The sequence below is a fragment of the Hevea brasiliensis genome, chromosome 11 (genome assembly GCF_030052815.1).
Source record: "Hevea brasiliensis isolate MT/VB/25A 57/8 chromosome 11, ASM3005281v1, whole genome shotgun sequence".
In the NCBI taxonomy this organism is placed as follows: Eukaryota; Viridiplantae; Streptophyta; class Magnoliopsida; order Malpighiales; family Euphorbiaceae; genus Hevea; species Hevea brasiliensis.
The window spans coordinates 6,302,484-6,328,975 of record NC_079503.1 but is presented as its reverse complement, the minus strand read 5'-3'; the positions used below and the strand labels follow the sequence as shown (position 1 = coordinate 6,328,975).

Genomic DNA, 26,492 nt, shown 5'->3' with positions numbered 1-26,492 from the left:
AAAATTTTTCTTTCGACTTATTGGGAATCTTGTGATCACATAGAACTCCCGTGGCACGTCTCCACTTCAACCATTCGGCTTTAATCCTATGACTAACATCCTCCTCACATCCCCTATCTACTTGAAGGACTGAGCCGAGATATTTAAAGTGATTACTTTAGGACAGTACCACTCCATCCAAACTAACTCTTTCCCTATTACCAGTTTGGCCTTCACTAAACTTGCAATGCAAGTATTCTGTCTTCGTTCTACTTAACTTAAAGCCCTTTGACTCTAGAGTACTTCTCCAAAGCTCTAGCTTTCTATTGACTCCTTCTCGTGTTTCATTTATCAAAACAATATCATCTGCAAACATCATGCACCAAGGAATACTCTCTTGTATATGTTTCATCAATTCATCTAAAACTAATGTAAAAAGGTAAGGGCTTATAGCTGATCCTTGGTGTAATCCAATTGAGATCGGAAAATCTTTTGTGTCCCCTCCCACTGTGCGCACAATAGTAGTTGCTCCTTCATACATATCTTTCAACACTTGTATGTACCTAATAAATACCCTCTTTTGTTCTAATACACTCCATAAGATATCTCTTGAAACACTATTATAAGCTTTCTCCAAATCAATAAAAACTATGTGTAGATCTTTCTTTATATCTCTATATTTCTCCATCAAGCTTCTAATGAGAAAGATCGCTTCCATAGTTGAACGATCGGGCATAAAGCCAAATTGATTGAGAGAGATAGAAGTATCATGACGTAGTCGATGCTCCACAACTCTCTCCCACAACTTCATAGTATGGCTCATGAGTTTAATTCCCCTATAGTTTGAGCAACTCTGTATGTCTCCCTTATTTTTAAAAATAGGTACTAAAATACTCTTCCTCCATTCATCAGGTATTTTCTTTGACTTTAGAATCTTATTAAATAATTTTGTTAACCATGCCACTCCCATATCTCCCAAACACTTCCACACTTTAATTGGTATACCATCGGGTCCACAGGCTTTACTCAATTTTATTCTCTTAAGTGCTTCCTTTACTTCTAAAGATATAATCCTTTCAGTATAATTCATATTCTTTTCTATTGTTCTATAGTCTATATTCATGCTATTACCATTTTGACTATTATTAAAGAGATCATTAAAATAATTTCTCCATCTTCCTCATCTTTTACCAACACTTTTCCTTATTTATCCTTAATGCACCTAACTTGATTGAGATCTTGATATTTCCTTTCTCTCCTCCTCACTAATGTATAAATATCTTTCTCCCCTTCTTTAGTTCCAAGTTTCTCATATAACTTTTCAAAGGCCTGTGCTCTTGCTTGACTAACTGCCTTTTTTGCATCTTTTTTTGCTATCTTGTACTATTTATATGTCTCATTATTATCACATTTAGGTAATTTCTTATACCATTTTCTTTTTCTCTTCACAGCCTTTTGTACTTTCTCATTCCACCACCATCTCTCTTTTGAGGGTGGTCCATGTCCTTTAGACTCTCAGAGTACTTTTCTAGCTACTTCTCTAATCTTTGATGCCATCTGTATCCATATATCATTGGCCTCCATATCCAGCTTTCATACTTCGGACTCGAGAAACTCATTTTTGAACTTCACTTGCTTTACTCCTTTGAACTCCCATCACTTTGTTTGAGCTACATTATTTCTTCTGACCTTACTTGAATTGTTCATAAACTTGACATCCAAGACCACTAACCGATGTTGACTTATTAAAGCCTCTCCTGGAATGACTTTGCAATCCTTGCATAAAGCTCTATTTGTCTTCCTGGTTAAGAGGAAGTCGATTTAGCTTCTATGTTGCCCACTTTTGAAAGTCACTAAATGTAACTCTCTTTTTATAAAGTAGGTATTTGCTAGTATTAGGTCGTATACCATAGCAAAATCTAGGATACTTTTTCCCTCCTCATTTCGACTGCCAAAACTAAAAGCTCCGTGAACATTCTCATAACTTTGCCTATCACTTCCGACATGTCCATTCAAATCTCCACCAATGAAAACATTCTCTTCATTCGGTATGCTTTGCATTAAATTATCCATATCTTTCCAAAAACTTTGTTTACTCTCACTATCTAGTCCTATTTGTGGGGCATAAGCACTAATTACATTTATTGTTTCTCCTTCTAGTACTATTTTTACTAGTATAATTCTTTCTCCTACTCTTTTCACAGCTATTACAGCGTCTTTTAATGTCCTGTCTATGATTATGCCCACTCCGTTCTTGTTTTTCTCATTTCCGGTAAACCACAGTTTGTACTCTGAATTACCCACTTCCTTGCTTTTCTCTCCTACCTATTAATTCTCCTGAATGCAAGCAATATTCACTATTCTCCTTTTTAAAGTATCCACAAGCTCCATTAATTTTCCTGTAAGTGATCCAACATTCCAAGTACCAACCCTGATCCTCCTCCTATCCTGTTCCTTCCTAATTGGTCTCCTTCTATGATATCTTCTATTGTTTTCTATGTCTATTTTGTATTTTGTTTCATTATCTGTTCTACTATTTGTCTTATGGACTAACTTCTTTACCCACACTCGTCCATGATGTGGGAACCCTTGATCACTTAACACCACACCCGAGCGCCAACATGGCATGTCGCTTTCGGTGAATGCCTTACACCCTTGCATATTTCTCACTGCACCCGGGCTCCGATGTAGTGCATCGTAAGTAGAGGACGCCCCAACGTTTATATCATTTGAATCCATATCATAAGGTGTGACGAAATTTTTACGCTAGTTGTCACCTACCGCAACCCTCCTCCTTTATCCGGATTTGGGACCGGCTAAGCGCAAACTACTTAGGCAGAGTTTTTCGTCTTATACCCAATTAAACAAAATAATTAGATTATTTTTTCTTAAATTATTCTAAAGATAATAATAAATTCAAATGTAATATTATTCTCGTATGTGAATTATTTAACTGGTCAAGAGCTACAAATTTTGGAAAATCCAGCTTTTAGGGGCATCTCGCTATATCTCTCGGTCAACTTGTAAGTAATATATGTGCTTAATTCATAAGTTGCATTTCATAATTAATTAAGCACACTACACACATAACACCCTCAGTCATTTTGACACCAATGATGGGATTAACAATAGGGAGTTGAAAGTTTTCACGATCTATTGGAATCCCTAGGAACTAAATGATACCTTTCTCAGTATTAAAATTTTAATCATGGAAAGGGAGGAAATTAATAAAATATTAAATAGGTATCATTTGCATCACATATATGCTTGATTCTTTTAGCAAGATTTGTATTTAAAAAAATGACTGATACCTTTTAAAATTAAAATTCATTTAGCTTCTATTTTCAATGGTGTGATTTAAAAAATATATGAAAATAAAAATAAAAATAAAAATAAAAACTCTTAAAAATAAAAATCTATTTTAAAATTCATTGTCCGTTTCAATTTTTTTTTTTTAATTTTACAAGTCAAAATTTAATTTTTCAAGTTAATTTCATTCCAAACAAGATTTTACTTTAACAAATTTAATTTTCAAAGTACAATTTAATTTTCAATCAAAATTTTGTTTTCATGCTAAATTTAATTTTCAAATAAATAATATTTTCAGATTATTTGTCAAATTTAGAAGCCTCCTTTAAAATAAAAATTTTCAAAAACAAAATACGGAGTCATAATTCACTTTTAGGGTATTTTGACTTACTTGTGTATTTGATTTATTCTAAGAGTAAGACATTCAAGTGTTCCAACATTTTCGATCCATCTACCCTTTTGGGACGATGTGGGGTGCCTAACACCTTCCCTACACGTATAAGAACCCCGAGCTTAAAATCTCTGAAATAGAAGTGGATCATTTTCTTTAAAACAAAAGTTTCCAAAATATAATAAAAAGTTTTCTCTATTTTTCCCTCAAAATTAGAGTGGTGACTCCTCACATTTCCACTTCGGTGTGAATTACGTGGAAACCGCAAAATACATTGCGACAAGGGGAACTCTTAAAGGTAACCATGTTTTACTTTCCTGCTAGACAATCAACACAATTATTTAAATGCGCCTAGTTTATTCCGGATAACACATTCTGCTTCATTAACTTTGTCATCACTTTCTAGCTTATATGCCTGAGTCGTCTGTGCCATAATTCAACTGTGCTATCTTTCTCCACTGTGCTCATAACATCATTGGAGAGCTTTGCTTACATCATATAAAGCATTGATTGCTTTACACCTTTGGCCACCACCAGGGAACCTTTGGTGAGCTTCCATTTGCCATTCTTGAAGGTGCTACAAAAACCTTCATTATCAAGTCTGTCTATGGAAATTAGATTCAGGCGCATATCTAAAATATGTCTGACATTTCTCAAGACTAATCTCGTGCCATTCTCTGTCATCAAGCATACATCTCCTTTGCCAATAACTTTGGACAGATTGTCATTTCCCATTTTAACAGAACCAAAATCTCCAGGTGTGTAAAATGAGAAGAACTCTTTCCAAGATGTAACATGGATGGTTACACCACTATCAATCACCCAACTTGTTTCGTGGGTTGTCAAATTGATTATATCATCATCATAAACAATGTTGAACTCATCAATGACATTAGATCGTTCATCATCACTGTTTTCATCTTTTCTCACTTCTTGCCTTTGTTCTTTTTCGTGATCTTTCTTGAATTTCTGGCAAAACTTTTGAAAATGTCCCTTCTTTTTGTAGTAATGGCACTCAACATTTGCATATTTGTTTGACTTTCCTCTACTCTTGTCTCTAGGATTGAAACTCCTTAACTAGCTCATTCCTCTAGAATCTGTAACCAGGATGTCTAACTATGATGAATAGGCTGAATTCTGCGATCTCCTCGTCATCTCTTCATTCAGAATACCACTCTTGACATATTCCATACTTACTACACTATTAGGTGTAAAATTTATAATTGATACCTTTAAAGTCTCCTAAGACTATGGTAAAGAAGCAAGCACCATAAGAGCGAACATTTCATTATCAAACTTTATGCCCATTCCTGACAGCTAATCCATGATCCCTTGCATTTCATTCAAGTGATCTGCTAAGAAGTGCCTTCCCAATATTTTACTTGCATCAACTTTGTCAAGTAAAATAATTTATTGTTGCCAGTCTTTGAAGCATATAGCTCTTCAAGTTTATTCCACAACGTTCGAGCATGAGTCTCATTGCAAATGTGGTTGTACACATTATCTTTGATAAACTGTCTGATAAAACCACACACTTGCTCATGCTCAAATGCCTAATCCTCATCTATTTTGTCTTCATGTTTATTTGTAGCAAACACCGAAAAATGCAATTTCATCACAAATAGGAGATCCATCTTGTTTCTCCATATATGGTAATTTGTGCCATTTAAATTGATCTTCTTGTTTGTCTTTGCCTCTATTTTTGTAGTACTTTAGGTGGGAACCAGGCTCTAATACCACTTATTAGAGAAACACCTCAAATTAAGTAGCGAAAAAATAAATATTGCAGTAATAATAAACAAAATGGCACACAAAAATTTAATGTGGTTCACCCTTAATTTGGGCTACGTCCATAGGCAAAACTCCAAATAAATCTTCCACTATAAAATAGTAGGTAAAAAGAGAGTACAAATGAGATCTACCAAAAATAATGGTACTCAAAAAAGTGTTTTCCAAAAAACTCACAAAAATTTCCTCACTATTTTTGTCACTTCCCTTTTAGAATATAATTTCTAAAATTAATAATACTCTCTCTCAATTTTTCCTGAAAGCTATAAGCCTTGGAACACCCTTTTTCAAAGCAAATTTGCTTTGGAATAACTCACAAACTCGTATGCATAAAATGAATGAAGAAATGCCTATTTGTAGGCAAAAACCAACTTACATCGCTTTAAGTATAGGCGGTTAACAATTCTTATACTTTAATAATTGATTTGCTTTTTATACTGCTTGGTATAGCTACACATAGCACCCATTTTTTGACTTTTTTTTTCACTTTCTTTTTTTTTTTTTTTAAACCATTGGCTCTTCAAAATGGTGCCTCCATTAGGAGGGACCCACAACAATGAGGAGGGTGCTCGTGTGCTTCACTTCTCCGTATAGTTAATGTGGGAAGTATTAGAGAAACCAAAGATATGATTTTGATGGTCTCTCCAATACATGTCGACAAGTGTGCTTTCGATGGTCTCTCCATCCCCATGTAAAAGCATTATAGTGGGTTGGCGAAAGATCGTTGTCTCGATCGAAGCTTATTGAATAACGCCGGTCCCTACGCTCATTTCCTTTTTCTATGCAATCTAACTCAGAGAATACAAGACTAGTGATCACAAACAAGTTTGGATTACTAAACAATAGAAGATTAAATGAGAAGGTTATTCTCAGAGTTATGTAGTCCATCGTGATGGCTTAGTGGTAAGCCTTGGGAGTTGGAGGCGTCTGACCTCGGTTCGACTCTCTGCACTTACTTTGAGAATTATTATTATCTCCGCTAAGAGTTGATGGGTGAATCGACTGTGGGTAGTTCATTCTTGTGACTCTTTGTGTCACACCTTATCCCTTGTAAGGCACAACATGTTCCCGTAGCATATCTAATGAATCACCGAACTCCACCTACCGATAACCCATTAGTTATGCTACAAAGAATTTTAATACAAACTATAGCTTTTTATCTTATCAATTCTTTTGCAGAAAACTGCATGAGAATAGTTAAAATTCCATGTAAACATTCATTAGAAATAATGATAGACTAAATATTGCAAGAGTTACATTTTCATAAGTCTCAAAGTGAAATACAAAATAGTTACAAACTCAAAATGTGATAGCAATGTTGTGCTTTTAAATACAAACTGCTCAATGTTCGTATATCCATACATATAGGTACAAAATACATCCAAAGGAATCACAAGGGTATACCTAACGTAAATACCCACAAACAATACTAAAATGCTACTTTCAAGTCTCTCACTCGGTAGCCTTCTCCTTTCCCTTACCTGCGACAGCATAAAGAAGCTATCGCTGAGTACATCACTCAGTGGTGCACAACTAATAACTTTAAAACTTAAGGTAAAACACATTTTGTCAAAGCATAATAAATCACATTTTTCTTAAGCATGAAAACTTCACAATAGTTCTAAGTCCATAAAGGCCATTTATTGGAATAACATTTCAAGTGAGAAATCACACTTTATAAATCACAATTCACAAAGCATTAGTGTTGCCAACATCAACATACAGTTAAGGTTATGACAAAAAATTTCACGATCAGTGCTTGTTGTACACCACGACAAAGCAATCTCAACCTCACTAACCGTTATTAATGAGGGAAGGGCTAGCTAGCTAATGAGTACTCATGTAGTCTTACCCCCACTAACCGTTATTAATGGGAAACATAATCAATATCAATTATCAACCTCAAGTAGCCGTTACTACTGGGGAGTTTCGAAAGGGACTGTCATGCTAACTGTGGTTTCAAAACAATTTCCAAAAATTTTTCACTCAACAATCACGTTTATAAACCAATAAACACATTCAAATTCATCATAATATCCATATAAAGGTGACAACACCCAAATTTCTCAAATGCAAGAGAAAAACCATATTTCAGTCAAAGTAAACTTGTTCAAAGCAAACTCATTCAAATAAACACATTCCAAACAATTTACAAGTTTAAAAACGAAGAAAAGGTTAGTTGTGCACAAACCTTCAATAATTTTCCTTCCTTGTTACCTACTTCTCCTTGTCCGTTCCAACTTCTTTTTCTATTGAAAATACACAAATAGAATACTTCAATAACAATCTTAATTGCTGCCAAGAACTCATTACATTCATGTCTAATGCATCCCAAATTAGCTTTGCAAATTTTTGAAAATTTTGGTTTTGGACAACTTGGTGCCCCAATTTTTTAATCCAATTTTTACCTAGTTTCGATCATAATTTGGTGAGGTGTTCTTCATGAAAATTGTTCATCTAGGTCTTAACTTTATTTTTCTTTTTGAATCGCCTAATTCAGAGCTGTGTAGCTCAAGTTACGCCCAAAACACGATTACTGTTCACGTCACTGTTCATGCTGCAGATTTAGTTCTGGCAAATTTATCGATCTAACTTTGTTCAGCAATTTGATCAAGTTAAGTATATAATTTGGTCTAATGTTCTTCATATAAAATATTCTACTATGTCTTAGGTTTCCATCGGTTCAAGAATCACCTAAATTGGAGTTTTCTAGAGAGAGTTATGGCCATGCAAAGTTTACTGTTCATATAGTAAATCTGCAATTCTGCAGATTCAGTGATTCAACTTTGCTCAGCAATTTGATTGGGTTAAGTCCATAATTTAATTTATGCAATCCCATGAAATCTTACTACTCTCAATCATGCATACTACCTCAATCTAACTTAGATTTATTATCAATTTAACTAAAATACATCAAAACCCTAATTTTTCCTAAGTTGGCCAAAACCCTAGTTTAGGTTCCATGCATGTTTCCTTTCAATTTCTCATGAAATTGCACCATAAGTTGGGAGAAAGGTCCCTTAGGCAAATCCCACATCAACAAAGCACGGAGATGGTCTTGGGTTCAAAAAGTAATGATATATAAAATCGAAAAACTAATCACTAGAGCCGCCTTTTGGTGGAATAGCCTGGAGAGTTGAAAGAACTCCAGGGTTAAGCGTGCTCGTTTGAGAGAAATCTTAGGATGGGTGACCTCCTGGGAAGCTCTCCATTCCACCTATGGAAAAAAATCGTGAGGCTTATGGCCAAAGCGGACAATTACTCTAGTGGTTGGAGCCCGATTGTTACACTTTGGGGACCTATTATGAGTTAGTGGTAGGTCCCCCCTATGGGAGAGGTTAATTAGGGGCTAATGAAACCATTTAACCATGAACCTTGGCCTAAGGACCAATGACCGTCACACCCGGAAAGCTCCTTTTTTTTTTTTGCAGTTCAAAAAAATATATATAGTCCATCTCCATCAGAATTAATTATTTATTTATTTATTTTAAGTTTAAGATTTTAAAGCATTTTAATATATTTTTTAATATCTTTCTAAATATTGTTCTGAACTCTCAAGGAATGTTTGGCCCTAAATATTAGAATTTGAAATTTTAGCACTTTTAATTTAAAAAGTAATAATTTTCAATTAAAAATTAGGGAATTGACTATTCAAAAGCATATGGCTAGCTATTAATAATTTGAATATACAAATAATTTTAATTTATATGTTTAATTTAATATATGAAAATAAAATAATATTTTAAATTTATTATTAATTAATCTATATTTTATTTTTATTTCTTTTTCATATAAACTAAACTTTTTATCTCACTTTCTAAAAAAAACTTTTTATCCCATAGTTTTTTACCGAAGATTTTATAACATTATAAAAATGAAAGAAAATATTATTAATCATGAAACCTGAATTTGTAGCTCTTAACATAGGTCTCATTTTTAGTCTTTATTGTAAAGACTTGTAAAACAAATAAAATATGGTTAGAGATCTACCGGCTCTCCAATACTCAAGCTAGAGCCCTTAATTTTCAAGCGAGGGATAAAGATAGGAGAGAGTGTAAAGAGAAAGGATAATCCACCTTTTACCTTTATTACCTAGGCCTATTTATAAGAGGAGTGAGGGGAGTATATTCTTTGACATATTTTTTGGGTGAGAGTGTATTCTTTAGCATATTTCTTGGGTGGGAGTGTATTTTTTAACTAAGGGTATATTCTTTTTAATGATTGTTTTATATTGTATTAAAGGGATTTAAGTCCTTTTATTGTATCAGATGTCCTTCTATTTATGACTTGTGTCTCAAGATAAGCTTCTCTGTCACAAACCGCACTTGCTATCATTAATAATAAATAGTTATATTTTTTCATTTAACAGGTTATCTAGTTATCACTTATTGATTTTTTAAATTCGTCATTTAAGCAAATCAAACCAACAAAGTGAAGGTCGAACGAAGGGATTATATTGTCATTAAGACTGATTGATCATATAATATTCAACTAAAATGAATTTGTGTGTAGTATTCTTTTTGAAATTATGTTAGCCTATTAAGGCTAATAAGATTATAAATTAGAGCACATTGCAATATTATTCAATCTACGAAATATTCAAAACATATATTTTCTTACCTCTTCAAACTTGATAAGGCTAAAACGGATATGATCATATATACTACTAGCAATGTAGAGTGCAGGGGAAGTAATTTCTTAGTGTTTTGCAACTGCACTCATAGAGATCTTTATTAATTTGGAAAGGTCTTCTCAACTCTCTAAGAATCCTTCAAAGCACTAATTGTCAGAACAGTTTTGTGGTTTTATGAAGCTTATGGTTTTGATAGTAGGCACCTTATCGCTATGATTTGATTAACTTGCGTTTGATTTTCATGATTTGAGTCTATTGTAATTTGAGGCGTTATGGCTTTTAGAACTCATAGCTCTAACAGTTGGGCCACTGGCTTCGAGGCCTTGGGAGGTTTTAACTCTGGAAGTCGGACACTTGGGGCTTATAGCTCAAATGAACATTTTGACGTTTAGAGTTCTTTAACCCTTCAATTTTGAAAAGATAAAATTTACTCGTAAACGTAATTCTAGATTTTATTAATAATTTTTTGGAAAGGATATTTTATTTAATAATCTTGAATAATTAATATTGAAGTATCCAATTTCAATTCTTATTTTATTTGTAAGGTGAATTAAACAATTAAAAAGTTGGATAATTTACAATTAAATCTTTGAAGTATAGCAAAACTCACAAATTAGTTTTTAGTATGTTTTTATTAATAATTTAATTCTCAAATTTTATTTTATTAGTAAAATAATTTCTATATCTAAATAATTATTTATTTTATATCTAAATAATTATATAATTCTTTATAATTATTTACATATAAAATAAATAATTACTTGAATATAAAAATTATTTTATAAGTAAAATAAAATTTTAGAGATTATTTTATTAATAACATAAAATTTTAACAATTAAATTATTTTAAATTAAATAATTAATAGAATTAATGATATTTTTACAGTAGAAACTAATTTATTAATAGAATTATCACTAAAAACGTACCAAATTTTAATAGGTACTACCTTACAAAGCAGGATTATGAAAATGAAGCAGTAGGTAGGGTGGCCCAGAAGCCTGTCTCCTGTTATATGCCCTAACATGATGTGAACCAACAGGAGAGGAGGTCCCTATCCACACAAGCAATAGGAAGCTGACACCCTCTAATTTCTCAATCCCTATCATATTCCTCCATTATCCATACTTAATTATGTCATTTATTAATTCATAATAAATAAATGAAATCCCATCAAATCTCATTCTCATGGTCATCCTTGCCCCACATTGGACCAATCTCTCTGTTAGATCCTCAGCCATTCATCTGCTTAAGCTTGCAGATGTTGACTCAGCATCTTCATTTTTCAGTGCCAAATCAAGAAACTGCTTCTCTGAGTATGATTTCTCTGTTCTATCAACCTTTTCCTTTCTAGTTTAATGCAACTGGTCTGGTTTGTTCTTCCACCTTAATTAACTAAATATATAATAATTAATTAATTATTTTTTTATCAAAATATAGAAAAAATATATTTTTTAATAAAATTATAATAATTTTATCAAAATACATTAATATATTATTCAAAATATATAAATAATAGGGCTTTATTTTTTAATTTTCTAGTGATTAAGATATTTAAAAAAATAAATTAAAAAAATATTTTTTAATTAAAGAGAAAATTAAATTATTTTAAAAAAATAAAATTTTATTTTCAAAAGAGAGAGATATTTTTTAAAAAATAAAAATAAATTTCTAATTTTTAAAGAAAAAATTATTTTTAATTTTTTAAATTTTAATAATTTTATTAAAATATAAAAATATTTATATTTATACATATGTAATATAAATATATATTAATAATTTAATATTATAATTAAATAATATAAATTATTTTTGGTAAAACAAAATGAAGTCTAAATATAGTTGGTAAATTTTTTAAATTAATTTTATATACCCAAAAGTACAATTCCGGCTCTGCCCTTGTTTCCATTATTGCTGTGGCTGGTGTTGCCAAATGCCCGGTCAGGTTTTGGTGGTGGAACTTGGAAGGGAAAGAGACAAGAAGTGTCTATGAGGGGTTTAGGGAGGAGAGGGGATAGGTGGCATAGCATTTTTCTTTAATTTTTAACAATAGAATAGAGATTTTGGACGAAAGGATTTAATAAAATTAAAATATCAAAAAAAAAAATTAAAAATTAAAATTTTTTTGGGATTTTAATGAAATAGAGGTTAATTAGTTAATATTGACAAATGGAAGGGTGTTATAATAATTTACCTTTTCTTTCCCCTCTTAATAAACGAAAAAAAGCTTTTCTGTAATTAAAATTAGTTAATTAGCTTAGCATATAACCTTCGTTCTCTCTCTCTCTCTCTCTCTCTCTCTCTCTCTCTCTTCCATCTCTTTGGGGTTTTTCAACGAGAAGCGATATTGAGCTTTCTTTGTTATGGCCGCCTGAGCTCTTTATCTATCTTCCCTCTCTATAGACCTCTTTCTTTCTGTCTCTAAATTAATCGTTTTGTTAAGGTGAGTTTTCTGTGCAATTATCGCTTAATTTTATTATAATTATATACCTCTGCCTTTTCATTTCTCTGTATTTTCTTCTATTTTTTTTATGCTAATTTTGGAGGTTGATAAGTATTCGTTTTCCCTTCATCTCTCTGTAAATCATCGATCAGCTTGATTTGAGTTTTTTTTTTTTAATTTTTTTATTGAATATAATGATTTTTGCCTAGTTAGTATTGTTTGTTGCATAATATCTTTTTTTTTTTCTAGGTAAAAAAAATTTATGGTTTTACTTTAATTTTTAAGAGATTGTGTAACTGATGAAGCTCATGGAAGTAACTGAATTATGTTAACAACTCTTTCGAACATTAATTTATAGCATCTGCTTGCTGGAAGTGTTAATTTTAGTAGGTGGTAAGTTTTTATGTTTATCACTGCCAACTGAATTGATAACGGTAGCCTCTCAAGTACAAAAATTGCATCTTTATTCAATATAAGAGGATACGGTATTAGCTTTTGCTACTTTGAAGGCTAAAAATTTTTGCTTTGAGCCTGTTTATATAGGACGTGTTTTTTGGTTGGAGGTAACGAGCTGACTGCTTCTTTTTGGCAATCGACGCTAACTGCGATTCTCCAGACATCTGCAATTGTATCCGTTTATGCAATGAAGACAATATCTTGAGTGCTCCAGTGTGAATTTTTTATTTTTTTTGTTACAAAATTTGAGCGAGAACATTTGTGTGTCCTCATTCACTGTTGAAGTGTATTGGGTTTGATGTGGATTTATAAAAAAAATTGAATGCCATCCTATGGTTCAGTTCAGTATTCCAAAACTTTCAACAGCTCCTTGTAATGATCATGCTCTGTTGGTCTAGAGCTTCTTCAGTAATTGCCATTGCTTTGTTGTTAGTTTTGCATGCTTCTTTATGGTCATGATTCCGGAGTGTTGTTGCCGCATTATTGGAATAGTTATTGGAATAATTATTTGGGTCTTGACTTATTCTTTATACAATGTGACTTGGCAGTAGAAGAGCTTGTTGAGGATGGCTAAAAATGAAGACACTGGTAGTCCTGGTTGGAGAGCTTCACTTTTCTTGCAGACCACAGAAGATGTTGCGCGAACTGTTGCTGCTGCAGCTGCTGCAGCCACTGCACCTCGTTCACCACGGCCCTCGGTAGTATTTTCATCAAAGGATGATCATGGCAGTAGCCAGTTTCAGAAGCTACAACGCCATGTTTCGAGAGTGCTAAAAGGCTTCTCATCTCCTCCTCCTCAAGTGAAAGGTGTAACTTACAATCCTGAAGTTCTAACTAGCCAAAAGCGTCAATGGGCAAACTTTCAGTTACAGTACTTGGTATGCTATTTGGGTTTGAAGTCGGATTCTTCGTTTAATATTCTTTTGTGTGTGTGAACAAATTTTAATGGGCACATTTTGAACCTCTTTCTGTATTTTTACTAAGTTTGAATATTTCTACTTTCTTACTGCTTTACTGCACCAAGTGCTAAATTTTAAGTTGAAGTCTTGAGGCAAGGTTCATGCTTGATAATACGTTAATGGGGCAGTTTTTACTTTCTTTTATCGTGATGCATCAATTAATCATTAAACAAGCTGAAACTTTGATTTGTAGTGTTTTCATAACTTGTGTTATTTAAGTGTGCAGGATCATAGGTCTTTAAAGGAGCCCTCAAGGCTTTTTGAGAGCATGGTAGTTGTTGGACTTCATCCTAATTGTGATCTTCAGGCACTTCAGAGGCAATATATTACTCGAAAATCTGAAGTTTCTGGAAGATTGCAAGGTTCACTTGGTTCTCAGAATCAGTCTCGTGTAGAACCCATTCTTGAGCCTCAGGTGAGTACTTTTTGTTAACACAATAGTAAATCCTTTTTGTGTTTGGAAATTGCTAATTCTTTTTAACCTTGTTTATTTTATATCTTCAGGTTTTATTTGTTTATCCTCCTGACAAACAGTTGCCTCTTAAATACAAGGATCTTGTATCATTTTGCTTCCCTGGAGGCCTGGAGGTTGGATTAATGCTTACTGAGTTTTGTGCCCCTTTTATCCCCCTTCTTATATGTATTCATTAAAGATTGATGTGCTCTTAAATGGAGGTGTTACTGAATTTTAGTAATTGTGAATTTAGGTTCATGCTGTTGAGAGAACACCCTCAATGAGTGAGTTAAATGAAATTCTTCTTGGGCAGGTATCTGCATTACAATCTTATATGGAATTCTCTATCTGTTGAATTAGTTCTCATGTTATTTCCTTGAACCTTCTTAATTACTAACCATATTTTTGGTTCTCAGAATACCTGGAATCTGTAAGTTTTAGATATAGATTAGAACAAGCTGACACTTTTCCTCTCCTGTTGGAGTACTTTTCTAGGCTGTATTCTGCACTATACACAAAATATGTGCTTAATTTAACAATATATTTCAATCACGTGGGGTTGGTTACACAATTTCCTCTCATTCTCTGTCATTTAGCTTTATATGGATCTTATTCTCTTATGTTTTGATTGCGTGTCTCAGTTGTTTCCAAAGGACGAAACACTTCTGTGATAAAGCATATTCTATAGTTACTAGTGTTCTGTATTTATGATGCCAAGTATGCATGTTATGTTACAAAGTTATCTCAGTTGTGGTGAATTGTTTGCAGGAGCACCTTAAACAAAGTGACCTGTCATTTGTATTCCGGTTACAGGTAGCTTTCAAATATTGTGCCACTTATTTTCTTGTTTTGTTTTGCGCTCCTTTTTTTTTTAAAAAAATTTTTATGTGCTTTCCCCTTTGTTTAACAAATAACCCGCATGAATCTCTGTATGGCCTGTTAACTTTTGATAGCCCAATATACAATTTTTTTTTGGGGGTACTGCAAAGTCTATTATTATTAAGTCTGTTCTTACATGGGCTGCAGTTTCGACATCTATTTTGTGATTTTGCATCTTTTTAAGAGTTTCAATTTTTTGTTTGGGTAAAAGGCCCATGTTATGTTGTGTTGTATGATATTAGATTTTGACATGCTAATGGGGTTTTCAATATCTCAACTCCGTCTTCTTTTTGCCACAGTTTTATTGATGTGGTACTATTGGCTGACAAGGTCTTGTGGATAGGGAGACTCTTTTTTTTGGCACTTGGAAAAGCCTGAAATCCTTACCATTATTATTAGTCAAGTACTGATTTGGAATTTTTTGATTTTTGCGGAGTGGGTGTTTCATTATAGGTGCTGCCTATTTAGATTTTGAAATGGGATTTCACATGCCCATTTCACAATTTCTGTTTGTTTGGATGACAATGCAAATGCAATACCTCTTTCTTGAACTTTGTTTTCTTTAACCTCCAATTCTTATTTCTCAGGTTGCTGATGATTCTACATTGTATGGTTGCTGTGTGTTAGTGGATGAAATAGTGCAAAAACCCTCTGGCTTGCTTTCCATGATTTCAGATAAGCAGCCTTCCTGCTCATCTTTGAGCCGTTATGTACTAACCACACGAAGATGTTACTGCATCCTTTCAAGGCTTCCATTCTTTGAACTGCATTTTGGTGTATTAAACAGGTGCATTTATTTTTATATTATGATTATTTTATCTCTTTTTCCTTTTTCTTCAACTTTACCTTTTGCTTCTATCATCTTCCAATGATGTTTAATTTTTTATCTAATGAGCTTAAAATTTATTATTCAGGGATTATCTATGCTTTTGTGGAGATCCTACTAAAACATGATACCTTAACAAACATGACTGGATATCTGCAAATGGTTTTTGTTATATCATATCTCTATTTGACATTTCACAATTTTCATGTAGCATTTTCACAGAAGAAAGGTTGGAACGGTTAACAAAAGAAATTGGTGTTTTCGAATTGGAATCCTTGGAGGGTTATAGCAAAGAAGAAAATTTAGAGGGCAATTTAGATGGTATATCACCAAATTGTGGATATGCAGGAGAAGTGCTTGATGGAACAGCGGAAAATTTCCAATCAAGCTCAATAGATTCTATGCCTGGAGGTGTCGCTAATGATGGGAATCACCTGGAGCATCCAATTCCTGAAGGGCATATTCACTTGTCAAAGAAAGGGAATGAGGATAATGTTATTACAGCTGATTCTGAAACAGAGATAGGCGTTGGCAAAGGAGAATCTGGCAGTAGAAAACTTGACGATTGTGATATTGATGTTGATTATTTATCCAACAAACAAGCAGAAGAAAGACGTTTACCAAATGCTGTTCTTCCTCTCCTACGCTATTATCAGTATGAAAGCTCAGAGTCTTCTTCTAGGTACATCTCCATTTTTTGATGTCTAATACACGTATATCAAAATTTCATTTGGTAATGAAGTGTATGTCATTGTTCTAATGCCTCTCATAGATTTATTTTGAATGCTTCTTGTGGCAACAGATTTTCTAATGAGGAAAATAGCACATTAAGATTTTATGTTTCCTCTAAAAATGATGTATGAAAGTAATAGGAGGAAAAACTGAAACAATTTATCCGAACCTGCTGAAGATCCTGTTACTATGATTCTATCAACTTAAACGAAGCTTGATCCTATTTGCTGAAGGGTTAAATTCTTTTTATCTGATAAGCTTAAGCCTTAAGGTGATTAGAGAGTCAGAGAGCATATGAAGATAATTTTTTTCTTTTCAAAAACCATTAGATATTACAAGAGGCAGCGTGTGAAAAATCAAATCATTGACATTGATATCTTACGTATCATCTCATAATAGGACCCATGGTTTTATGTACTATCATATAATGAGAAGTGACTAAAGCTTCTGGTTATGTTAAAAAAAGCTTGTTTACACATAGGAAGCTTGATTTACTAGATTACCATGGAAAACATGGCAGTACTTATATGTTAGGATATGTTTTCCTTTTACCTGCCATTGGAATGAAATATATCGTTAAAAAGTTTTGGAGTTGAACATACAAAAAATTAGACCAGAGAGAATTGGGTTCTAGTATCCAGAGTAGCTTCATTTCTTCAGGATGAAGCTCTGCATTCCTCATCAATTGTGCCTAGCCTCCCTACTAGCCTCATGCCTTGATTTGCTTAGCTTTTCCTTTTTTTCCCCCACATATGACAATATATGTGTTATTATGGTGTCTTTGTATCTCATTATACTCACATATTCCTGCATAGGTGAATTTATGAGTGGAGATCAATTATTTCAATTGCAAGTTTCTCTAAAAGTGTTTTTTATTCAGTTTCCAGGGTTCTCCAAGTGAAGACCGGAACTTTAGGAGTGATGTTGATGATACAGAGACTGAAGAGGCATCTTTTTCTGGCCAGGAGGAATCTAATGATCATATGGATATTCTTGAATGGGCCAAGGTTTGAATTTGTTCTTTTGTAGTTTATTATTATTATTATTATTATTATTGTTAATCTTTAAGCCATTGCTCTTCTTTCCCGACAGCTTCTAAAAGTTTCTGTTTTTCCAGGCAAACAACTATGGATCACTGCAGATAATATGCAAGTATTACCAGTTGCATTGTCCTTCTAGGGGTTCAACATTAAGATTTCATCCTTTGGAGCATCTTCATCCTTTGGAATATCATAGACCAGATGAAACAGTTCTACATATTGCTGGCTCAACTATCAACTTGAGATCTTGCAGTACAAGTCTGGAATTTGCTGAGGTACATTTGGTGATAGTTTTATGCAATCAGATAAAATATAGTTTCTTCCATTATTTTGTAGTGACATTTTCTTAATCAAAAGTATCAATGTGCTTATTTTTGTTCCTGTTCAAGACATTGCATATCTCATTTTTATTTTCATTTATCAGGCGCATAGTGCGCTCGCAGCGGAGGAGGAAGCAATTGCACTATCAACATGGGCTGTTGCATGCATATGTGGATCCTTGCGTCTAGAGAATGTATGTGCATGTTGAAATTTTGAGTTTTTTGAAACAATTGTTTATTTAGGTTCCTGTGCCATTGACTGTTGTTTGTATGCCAAAATTTGATTTATCGCTATCCCAAGATGGCAAACATAACTAATATTTGCATTTGAGACTTGTGTAGGTGATTCTTTATTCATTGTGGTATAGAGTGTGACAACTAAAACTCTCAGAAGGATTGTATATTTGAGTGTAGACATTGAATTTGGAAGTCTGCTGTTAATGTTAATTGCCTTCTGTTGCTTTGCTATACTTGATGAATTAAATATTGTTACAATACCATAGATGTCCTTTTTCCTTAAAAATGCGGCTTAGACATCCTTTTCCTTAAAATATGGCTTCATGAGTCAATGTTGATCATTTGGGGTAAGGAAAAATGCATTAAATAACCTGTGAACTTTCCATGTTTTTTCTGTTGGCTTGTCAATTGAACTATTGAAGTTCTGTTCTTATGAAACTCATAAACCTTTGGATTTGTTACTGCCAAGTTAATGGAAAAAAATGTTATTTGTTGAAATACAATCAAAATGCAAGGTCATGATAACGGAGCTTGAAACAAGAAAGACCGGCTATTCATATTCTCAGATGATAAAATTTCACATAGTGAGAATGCAAATTAATGTTATTTATGTTCTGTTTAGCATTTGTTTTAATCTATGCAGGTATTGGGAATAGGTATTAAGGATTCAAACTAAAAAAGTTTTTGGTAATTAACCAATACCATATATTTTGTAGTTAAATTAGTACTCCGTGACACCAAAATAAATAATTTAGGGTTTCAATAGGATAAACTTTCAATTAGAGGGTTTATATCAAAAGTTTGAAGGGCTTTGTGATTGGTTTTTCCTTTGGTATATGGATGTTTCTATTTTGTATGTTCTATAGGACATGATTGCTACTTAGGTTGTCTGTTGGTATATGGTGATCCAAAATCATATGGTTATTTTATTGCCATCTTAGAGTTTTATGTGAAAAACGATTTGAGCACTAATTCTCCTTGTGTGCAGGTGTTAACACTGTTTGCCGGTGCACTGCTGGAGAAGCAGATTGTGGTTGTTTGTTCTAATTTGGTATGTATTACTCACATGCCTCATTGTCAAGTTGACAATTTTCTTATTTGTTACCATCATTGTAGTTTTCCATGCTGCTTCCGAGTGATGAGATGATTTTGTTGGACTTGTTTGATCCCAAATTGGAAAACATGGTATATATTTATCTCATCATTAATATCTCCCTGCACCAAATAGCCCTTAGATTAGTTACATCTATTGTTCATTATAGACAATGGATGCATAATTGGGTTTTCAAAGACATCTTGGTTGGAGCTGAAAATCACAGTTAACTTGAGCAATACTTCAGCATTTTTTTGTTTGGATTTTTTTAATTAAATCTTCATAGAAACAACTGTTAGAGTCTTTTTACAGAAATTAGTTTTAAACACTTTGTTACACAGGGAATCTTATCTGCATTGATTTTATCAATTGTCCCTCTAATCCGTCCCTATCAATGGCAAAGCCTATTAATGCCGGTATGGTTTCCTTGTGGCCTGCAAGTTCAGTTGAATTTTTTTTTTTTTTTTTTTTTTTTTTTTTTTTTTTATGGTCATAAACTTTACTGCAATTTAATTCTCTGTATAAATTTCCAGATTTTACCAGATGATATGCTGGACTTTTTGGATGCACCAGTTCCTTACATAGTAAGTTTTTTCCAGCCTCCATATATTTATTATCCTTAACTGCTAATATTTCTGTTCGTTTGGTATGGAAATACAGAATGCGGATCCATCGCCTGCTATGTTATTCTCATTAAGTTTTCATTTATGTACTCAGTGCCATTGGAATTGGATAGAACTTGCTGCAAATTGTATATTCTCGTCCTAGTTTAGTAGTTTTCAAGATAGATTTTCTAGAAAGGAAAATACAGCTTGATATCTGCAGAGTTAAATGTTATATGTCATGTTGGAGCTATTGATTTTCATACCCATTACCATACTCATACATTATTGAGTTAGTAGCTTCTTGTTGACTGGCTTTATTTGGGTAATGGTTATATTTATCTGTAGGTTGGTGTAAAGAACAAAACCAGTGAAGTACAGTCAAAATTGACGAATACCATACTGGTTGATGCTAACAAGAACCAGGTTTGTACTTTAATTTTCATTTGAATTGCGTAACTGTCATGACAATCTTGAAGAGATACCGAGGCTTTCTACTTTCTTTTCTCTTCTCTTCCACCCCCTTTCTTATCCTTGTGGTGCAGGCATTGTGTTGTTGTTGAACATGGCTGCAGATTATATATGTTCTGAAAAGTTTGCTAGCATTTTAAGGACACACAAGTCCAGTTTAAAAGTTCATACAATATTTTCTAACTTAGTTTAGTTATAGACTTGGCACTTGCTCATAGGTATTTCATTTTCCTATCAGCAACATTCCCTGATGAACTATACTGAGCTCTTATGATGCTGGTAGGATCCAATAACTTTGTGAAAATGATATATGGTTTTTAAGTCATTGAATGAAACTCTTACCAAGTTTGTTGATTGGTTATGACCCATCATATAATACCTGTGTGGTTTACACTTTGAGCCAAGTTATTTGACTTTTTTCTCCCTATTTCTATAATAGGTGAAGTCGCCGGCAATACCGCAACTGCCAAAACACAAGGAATTATTTTCGTCATTGAGTCCTTATCATGCAAAGCTTGTGGGAGAAAGTTATTTGGCAAGGAAAAGGCCAGTTTATGAGTGTACAGATGTACAGGTATGTTGTTCTGCTTATCATTCTTCTTGTTGTGGAAGTATGGATACTCTGATAAGTTATTGAGTTGTTTCTCGTCTTTTATTTCCTTCATGCTTATTACCCAGGAATGATCTGGAATTGAACTGGTGTTTTTGATATTTTGTTAATTATTATGTCATGTGAATTTTGATTATTTACAGGTTGAAGCTGCTAAGGGTTTTTTAGCGGTGTTAAGATCTTACCTGGATTCACTCTGCTCTAATTTGCGCTCACACACAATTACAAATGTACAATCCAATAATGATAAGGTTCATGTCTTTTCCATCATAATGTTGGCTTTTTTTTTTTGTACTGATTCTAACTGTAATTCATGTCTGCTAGTCATTGATGGTAATCTTGTTTGTGATAAGTTATTAGAAGAAAAGGCTTTACTTAACGGAAGAGCAGAATAAATCAGAAATGTTCTTTTACTCAAGAAAAATGATTCACCATGTTTGTGATATATATAGGTATATAATAGTACAATTGCATTAAAATGTCAAAAATATCATTAAGTGAACTAAACTGTGCAAAATTTATATAAAGAGATTGATAGTTCATTACTGGAGGGTGCCAAAGCACACTAGTTACATTTTTCAGAAACCTAGCAAAAATTAAAAAGACATCATATCTGGTAGAATATTTTGTCAGATTAAAGTGCTTCTTAATGGTTATCTTGTAGAAGGTATACTTTGACCTTTTTAACCTCCCAATTCTGATGTTATAAGTATGGGTTTCATAGGCTACTGAGTCCAATTATGGGGATATGTTGTAAAGATTGACCAGTCTAAGATGTCCTTGTTTTGGTGGACTGATATGTGGATAATAATTTAAGACGTCCCAGTAAGTATTTGGATAATAGTTCTTCAAATTAAGATATTATTCTGTGGAGTCCTTGTTGTATTCCTGAAGTCTTAATCACAGGAAAGCCAATCTCATGGTGCACAAAACATAAGCATACCAGGAAATATTACTCTTTCCATATTTGCATCTTGCACGCCGACTTAATTGTCAGATGGTAAATAATTGCAAATATTGCTAAACCTTATCCTAATATTCCTTCTACTTCTAGGTGTCATTGCTCTTAAAGGAGAGTTTCATAGACTCCTTCCCTTATCGTGATCGACCATTTATGAAGGTGTGTTCCTTGTGACACTATTTTTTCATTTTGAAGTTAATGATGGCAAGAAATTGTATAATTCAGCAATCCTTAGTATCCATGATGAAAATAAATGACAGCAATAAGTACAAATATATTTTCTCCATCATGCCCAATGGCTATTGTGGAAATTAATTCATATTGGTTAAGGAAAATAAGAATTGCTGCTAGTTTAAGCTTGTTTTAAGCTAATTTTGAGAGTTCCTGTTATCAATGTCTTGATGAGTATATATATACGCATGTATAAACTAGTAGTCGCTGAAAGCATACTGACAAAATTTTCCTTAATTGTGCCGAGCAGCTCTTTGTAGACACACAGCTCTTCTCTGTACATACAGATCTTGTTCTTTCTTTTTTCCAGAAGGAATAGTGCTGCTGTGCAAGGTTTGCCTGTAATTATATTGGTCTGTTGTAACTTGAACGCAAGTTCATCATACTCATAGATATTTGGCCAATGGCCATTTGGTAAAAGTCACACTATTGCAAGGCCACTGGGCATGCCCAGGTTCAGAGCTTCCCATAAGGGTGGGAAGAGCCTGCCTTTGAGCAGTCTATAGGAGTTATAGTATTAGGAAGTAAAAGTGATGTGTAATGCTAATGTTATGGTATTTCTATGTTAGTTGAAATTTTTCTTAATGGAAAGAGTTGCTTTTTTTTGATAAACATACGTGTATATATACACACTTCCCTTTTGCAGCTTGACCTTTTCCAACCGCAGTAGATGTGAGATGCTATGAAATCATGAAATGTCTGCCTGATACATAGCAATAGCTTCATAAAAAACATCATGCTTTGGTGGGTTAACGCATTTTAAATTTTACAACTCTAGATAACTGTAGATGCATAGCAATAAATTGAGAGTTTCTTTTGAAATGTGATTTCAGATATTGTTTTTACCTTTTCATTTTTTTTTTTACTGGGTAGATACTGTTTCTAATGTGAAAACTTGCTTTACTTTGTCCACTGTCGAGTATCCCGAGAATAGAAATTTGGAACTACTTTTTTGTTTGTACCAATTTGTTGCCTCATTCCTAAATAGTTGCCTTGTCTGTCTTGTGGCATAAGTAGCACATATGTGATCCACTGCCACAGTAATTTACCATAATTTGATAGTGCAAGCTATGGACAAGACTTCCTTCTTTAGCTTTCAAAGGTGTTCCCTGCCAATGAGCTACTTGCCGGTCCAAGCTATGTGGTTGGGGTGGGAGCAAACTGGATTTTGGTGGGAAATTCAATTGAAATTACTTTTGCTTTAGATTGTTGGGACAAAAGTTACAAACCGCTCACGGACGTGCATTGAGGCATATGGGTGATATTCAAGTTTATGCAACAATACCAAGAAGAATTCGTGCAGGCAGATCGCAGCCTGGTTTCAACTACCAAATGAACTAAAACTAGAATAAAATCTTGCATTTCTATAAGTTCATACCATGAAGGATCTTGCCAATAAATCAAAGTTTCGTGCTCCTTTCCCCTTATAAACGTGTGAGAAGACAATCTAGTACTGGTGTACCCCCGAAGTGCTGTTTGTGTCAGCTTCAATTTTGGGGGCAGGCGTAATGGGTTTTACCTCTCCCAATCAAATTTAAGACTTAGAACTCGAGAATAAAGCAGAAGAAACACCATCCATACATATAGGCTTGAGCCATGCCGGTTCTGATGTGCATTAAGGAAGCATTTCTGTGGTTCTGATATCTCATTTCACGTCAGGTGATGGTCTGGACTGGTCCGCAACAAGTCTGCTTAATGTTTTCTTCTTTGGACATAATTAAATATTCATATTAAATCTAACCTGATATTATTAGATTCATAATTCTTCTTTATGTTCAAATGAGAAATTACCGAATTAGTAATATGTAAGTGTGAAACAGAGAAATATATGGTGAATAATTCACAATCGCATGGCTACAAAAATTTGAAGAGGGTGTAGATCAATGATGGATGCCCACACCAACTAGGGTGGCATTTATGAGTCGTAAATGCAGGCCTTGAATCATTAAAGAGTTTCAAGATAAATGCAAGACTTGAAGCTTCTATTGGCAAAGATTATTGAAAGGGAACATTACTTTCTTGGTACTGTTCGGCCACAACTTTTGGTCAAAACACTTATCTTCTTTTTTTTTTTTAATTTTTTTTTATTTAGAGGCTGAGGATACCATGATACTCTTAAGCCTCTTAACTTTTAAAATAGTATTTATTATTTTGATTATGATAATAAAATTACATTGCTATTTTTACATTAATCAGCTAATTTATCAAGTATTTTCATTCAATATTTTTATTTTAAATTATTATATAAATAATTAATTTTTAATAACTAATAACTAGTAGAACACACAGCTAACTACGTTGTGAAGTAGGCCCTCATCAACAGATGCAGCGGTGTATAAATTACCTGAAAATACTATGCTTTTAGCCCATTTTTTTGACCATTCCTTTTTAACAGGAAATAGTTTCAAGATTATGAAATGGGATTTCGTGGCCCCCTGAAGCAAAGTCTGGACCATCGAAATTTTCTTTAGAAGACACGACTACTTTCAGACAAGAAAAAGGAACAAGGATCCAATCTCCAATCAAGATTGTAAGCTGATAGTGAATCCTGAAGCTCGTGCTAATGTTATTATTATTATTATTATTATTATTTTGAAAGAGGCATCTTGTAGAGAGAAGTGTATTTTACCAGAGGTAAGTGAAAGTGAGTGAGGAAAGTGAAATGTCAAGGAAATGACCCACTTGGAATCAATGTTGGGCCAAAACGTGGGTGGGGAAATTTGAAAAGGGGATTTATTCAAGAAATGCACCTGGGGAAATGTTCTGCTCATGTGGGGCTTTTGTACCAAAAAAAGGATTGTTTGCATGTGTTGGAGTCTGCCAGGGGATAACAACACTGCTAAAGAGTAGTGCTCTACTTTGTACAACTCCTGCCACTGCCAATCTTACAATACAAGAATAGTTCCAGGGAATTAAATGCAACCCAACTAAAATCAATGCTCTGTTCTTTTCATTCCTATTTTACTCAAATACCCCCCACCAAAAATCCCTGCTTGGAAGCTGAAGATAACAATTAACATCATTTGGAGTTTGGACTAATATCTACTAACTGAAAAAGTGTGTTACTTTTGGGTAACCCAAAAGAGTTCTAACTTTGCACTTTGCACGGTGACGAGAGATTTTTATTATACCAGTCCACCAACTCACCTGCCTTGATAAGTTGATAAACCATTATTTAGCCTAGCTCACAAACTTTGCTATCTCCATCCGTTAATAAGAGCTCTTAAACACTCTTTCTACGTTGTAATTGCTTATTAGATTATCCCTAACTATGATAAACAAAGAATATCAGTCCTGAGTACTCAAACAATATTTTGCAACTGTAACCACAGTTAGTTTGGTTGGTGGCACAAATAAGATGATAAGATTCTGTGCTTAACGCATTAAAATCCTGCTTTCACAGGTAAAAAATCTAGGATATGTAACCTTTTTTATGCATCTAGAAAAGCTGCTTACAACTAAGGAACAGCCAATGTAGAATGATAATGTTAGTTGAAATATTCTGAGGATGCATCGGGGATTCACTAAACAAGGTGAGAGATTTTGTCCTGGTGATATAGCTGCTTAGCTCCCCATGATGGTGGTTAGAGTTTCTGATTGAATCCCATGATTTTTCTAACCTAAATAAGAAGAAAGTGGATCAAGCAAAGAAATGAATGATTAAGGAAATAAATTAGTGTGAGGGGTTGAGTCACCTAATAAGGATGGCTTATGCAAAGTAGCATTTGTTTAAAAAAAGACAAGCAAACCAACACATCTTTCACGAGCAATTTTGCAACAAAGCAAAGAAAAAAAAATATCTTGAAATATTTCGATTAAAGAGAAAGGAGGAAACTAGGAGAGGGTAAAGGGAGGGATTCCAGTTGTATCAGGACCCAAAAGAGCCCTTCTTGCCTGGATCCCTCATTTACTCAATTTCCCAAATTGAAAAGGGTCAAATAGTGAGTGGGGGGTCTGAGGTAAGGAAACAGAAAAAGTAAAAGAGTTAGTAGCAGTAAAAGCTTGAACCGTACAACCTTCTCAGTGCAGGCAGGCATTGGCTTCAGACACCAACAATTCTTAAATGTTTTTCATAAAATA

At 33.5% G+C, this 26,492-nt stretch overlaps 1 protein-coding gene across 3 annotated transcripts; it reads left to right on the top strand.

Moving 5' to 3' along the window:
• Nucleotides 1–12,340: 12,340 nt before the first annotated feature.
• LOC110655500 (uncharacterized) lies at nt 12,341–23,017 on the top strand. Of its 3 annotated transcripts, XM_058129763.1 has the most exons (19): nt 12,342–12,541; nt 13,546–13,875; nt 14,183–14,371; nt 14,461–14,544; nt 14,664–14,723; nt 15,179–15,223; nt 15,877–16,076; nt 16,327–16,797; nt 17,728–17,854; nt 17,965–18,162; nt 18,312–18,401; nt 19,433–19,495; nt 19,879–19,953; nt 20,071–20,121; nt 20,488–20,565; nt 21,050–21,184; nt 21,364–21,471; nt 22,275–22,340; nt 22,663–23,017. In XM_058129763.1, exons 2-19 carry the CDS (start codon nt 13,564–13,566, stop codon nt 22,729–22,731), a joined length of 2,421 nt encoding a protein of 806 aa, XP_057985746.1. In that variant the 5' UTR covers nt 12,342–12,541; nt 13,546–13,563; the 3' UTR covers nt 22,732–23,017. The 3 variants fall into 3 exon arrangements, with proteins under 3 accessions (XP_057985747.1, XP_057985746.1, XP_057985748.1); XM_058129764.1 differs by lacking the exon at nt 14,664–14,723 and having other exon boundaries at nt 12,341–12,541; XM_058129765.1 differs by lacking the exon at nt 12,342–12,541 and having other exon boundaries at nt 13,735–13,875; nt 14,176–14,371.
• Nucleotides 23,018–26,492: the final 3,475 nt, after the last annotated feature.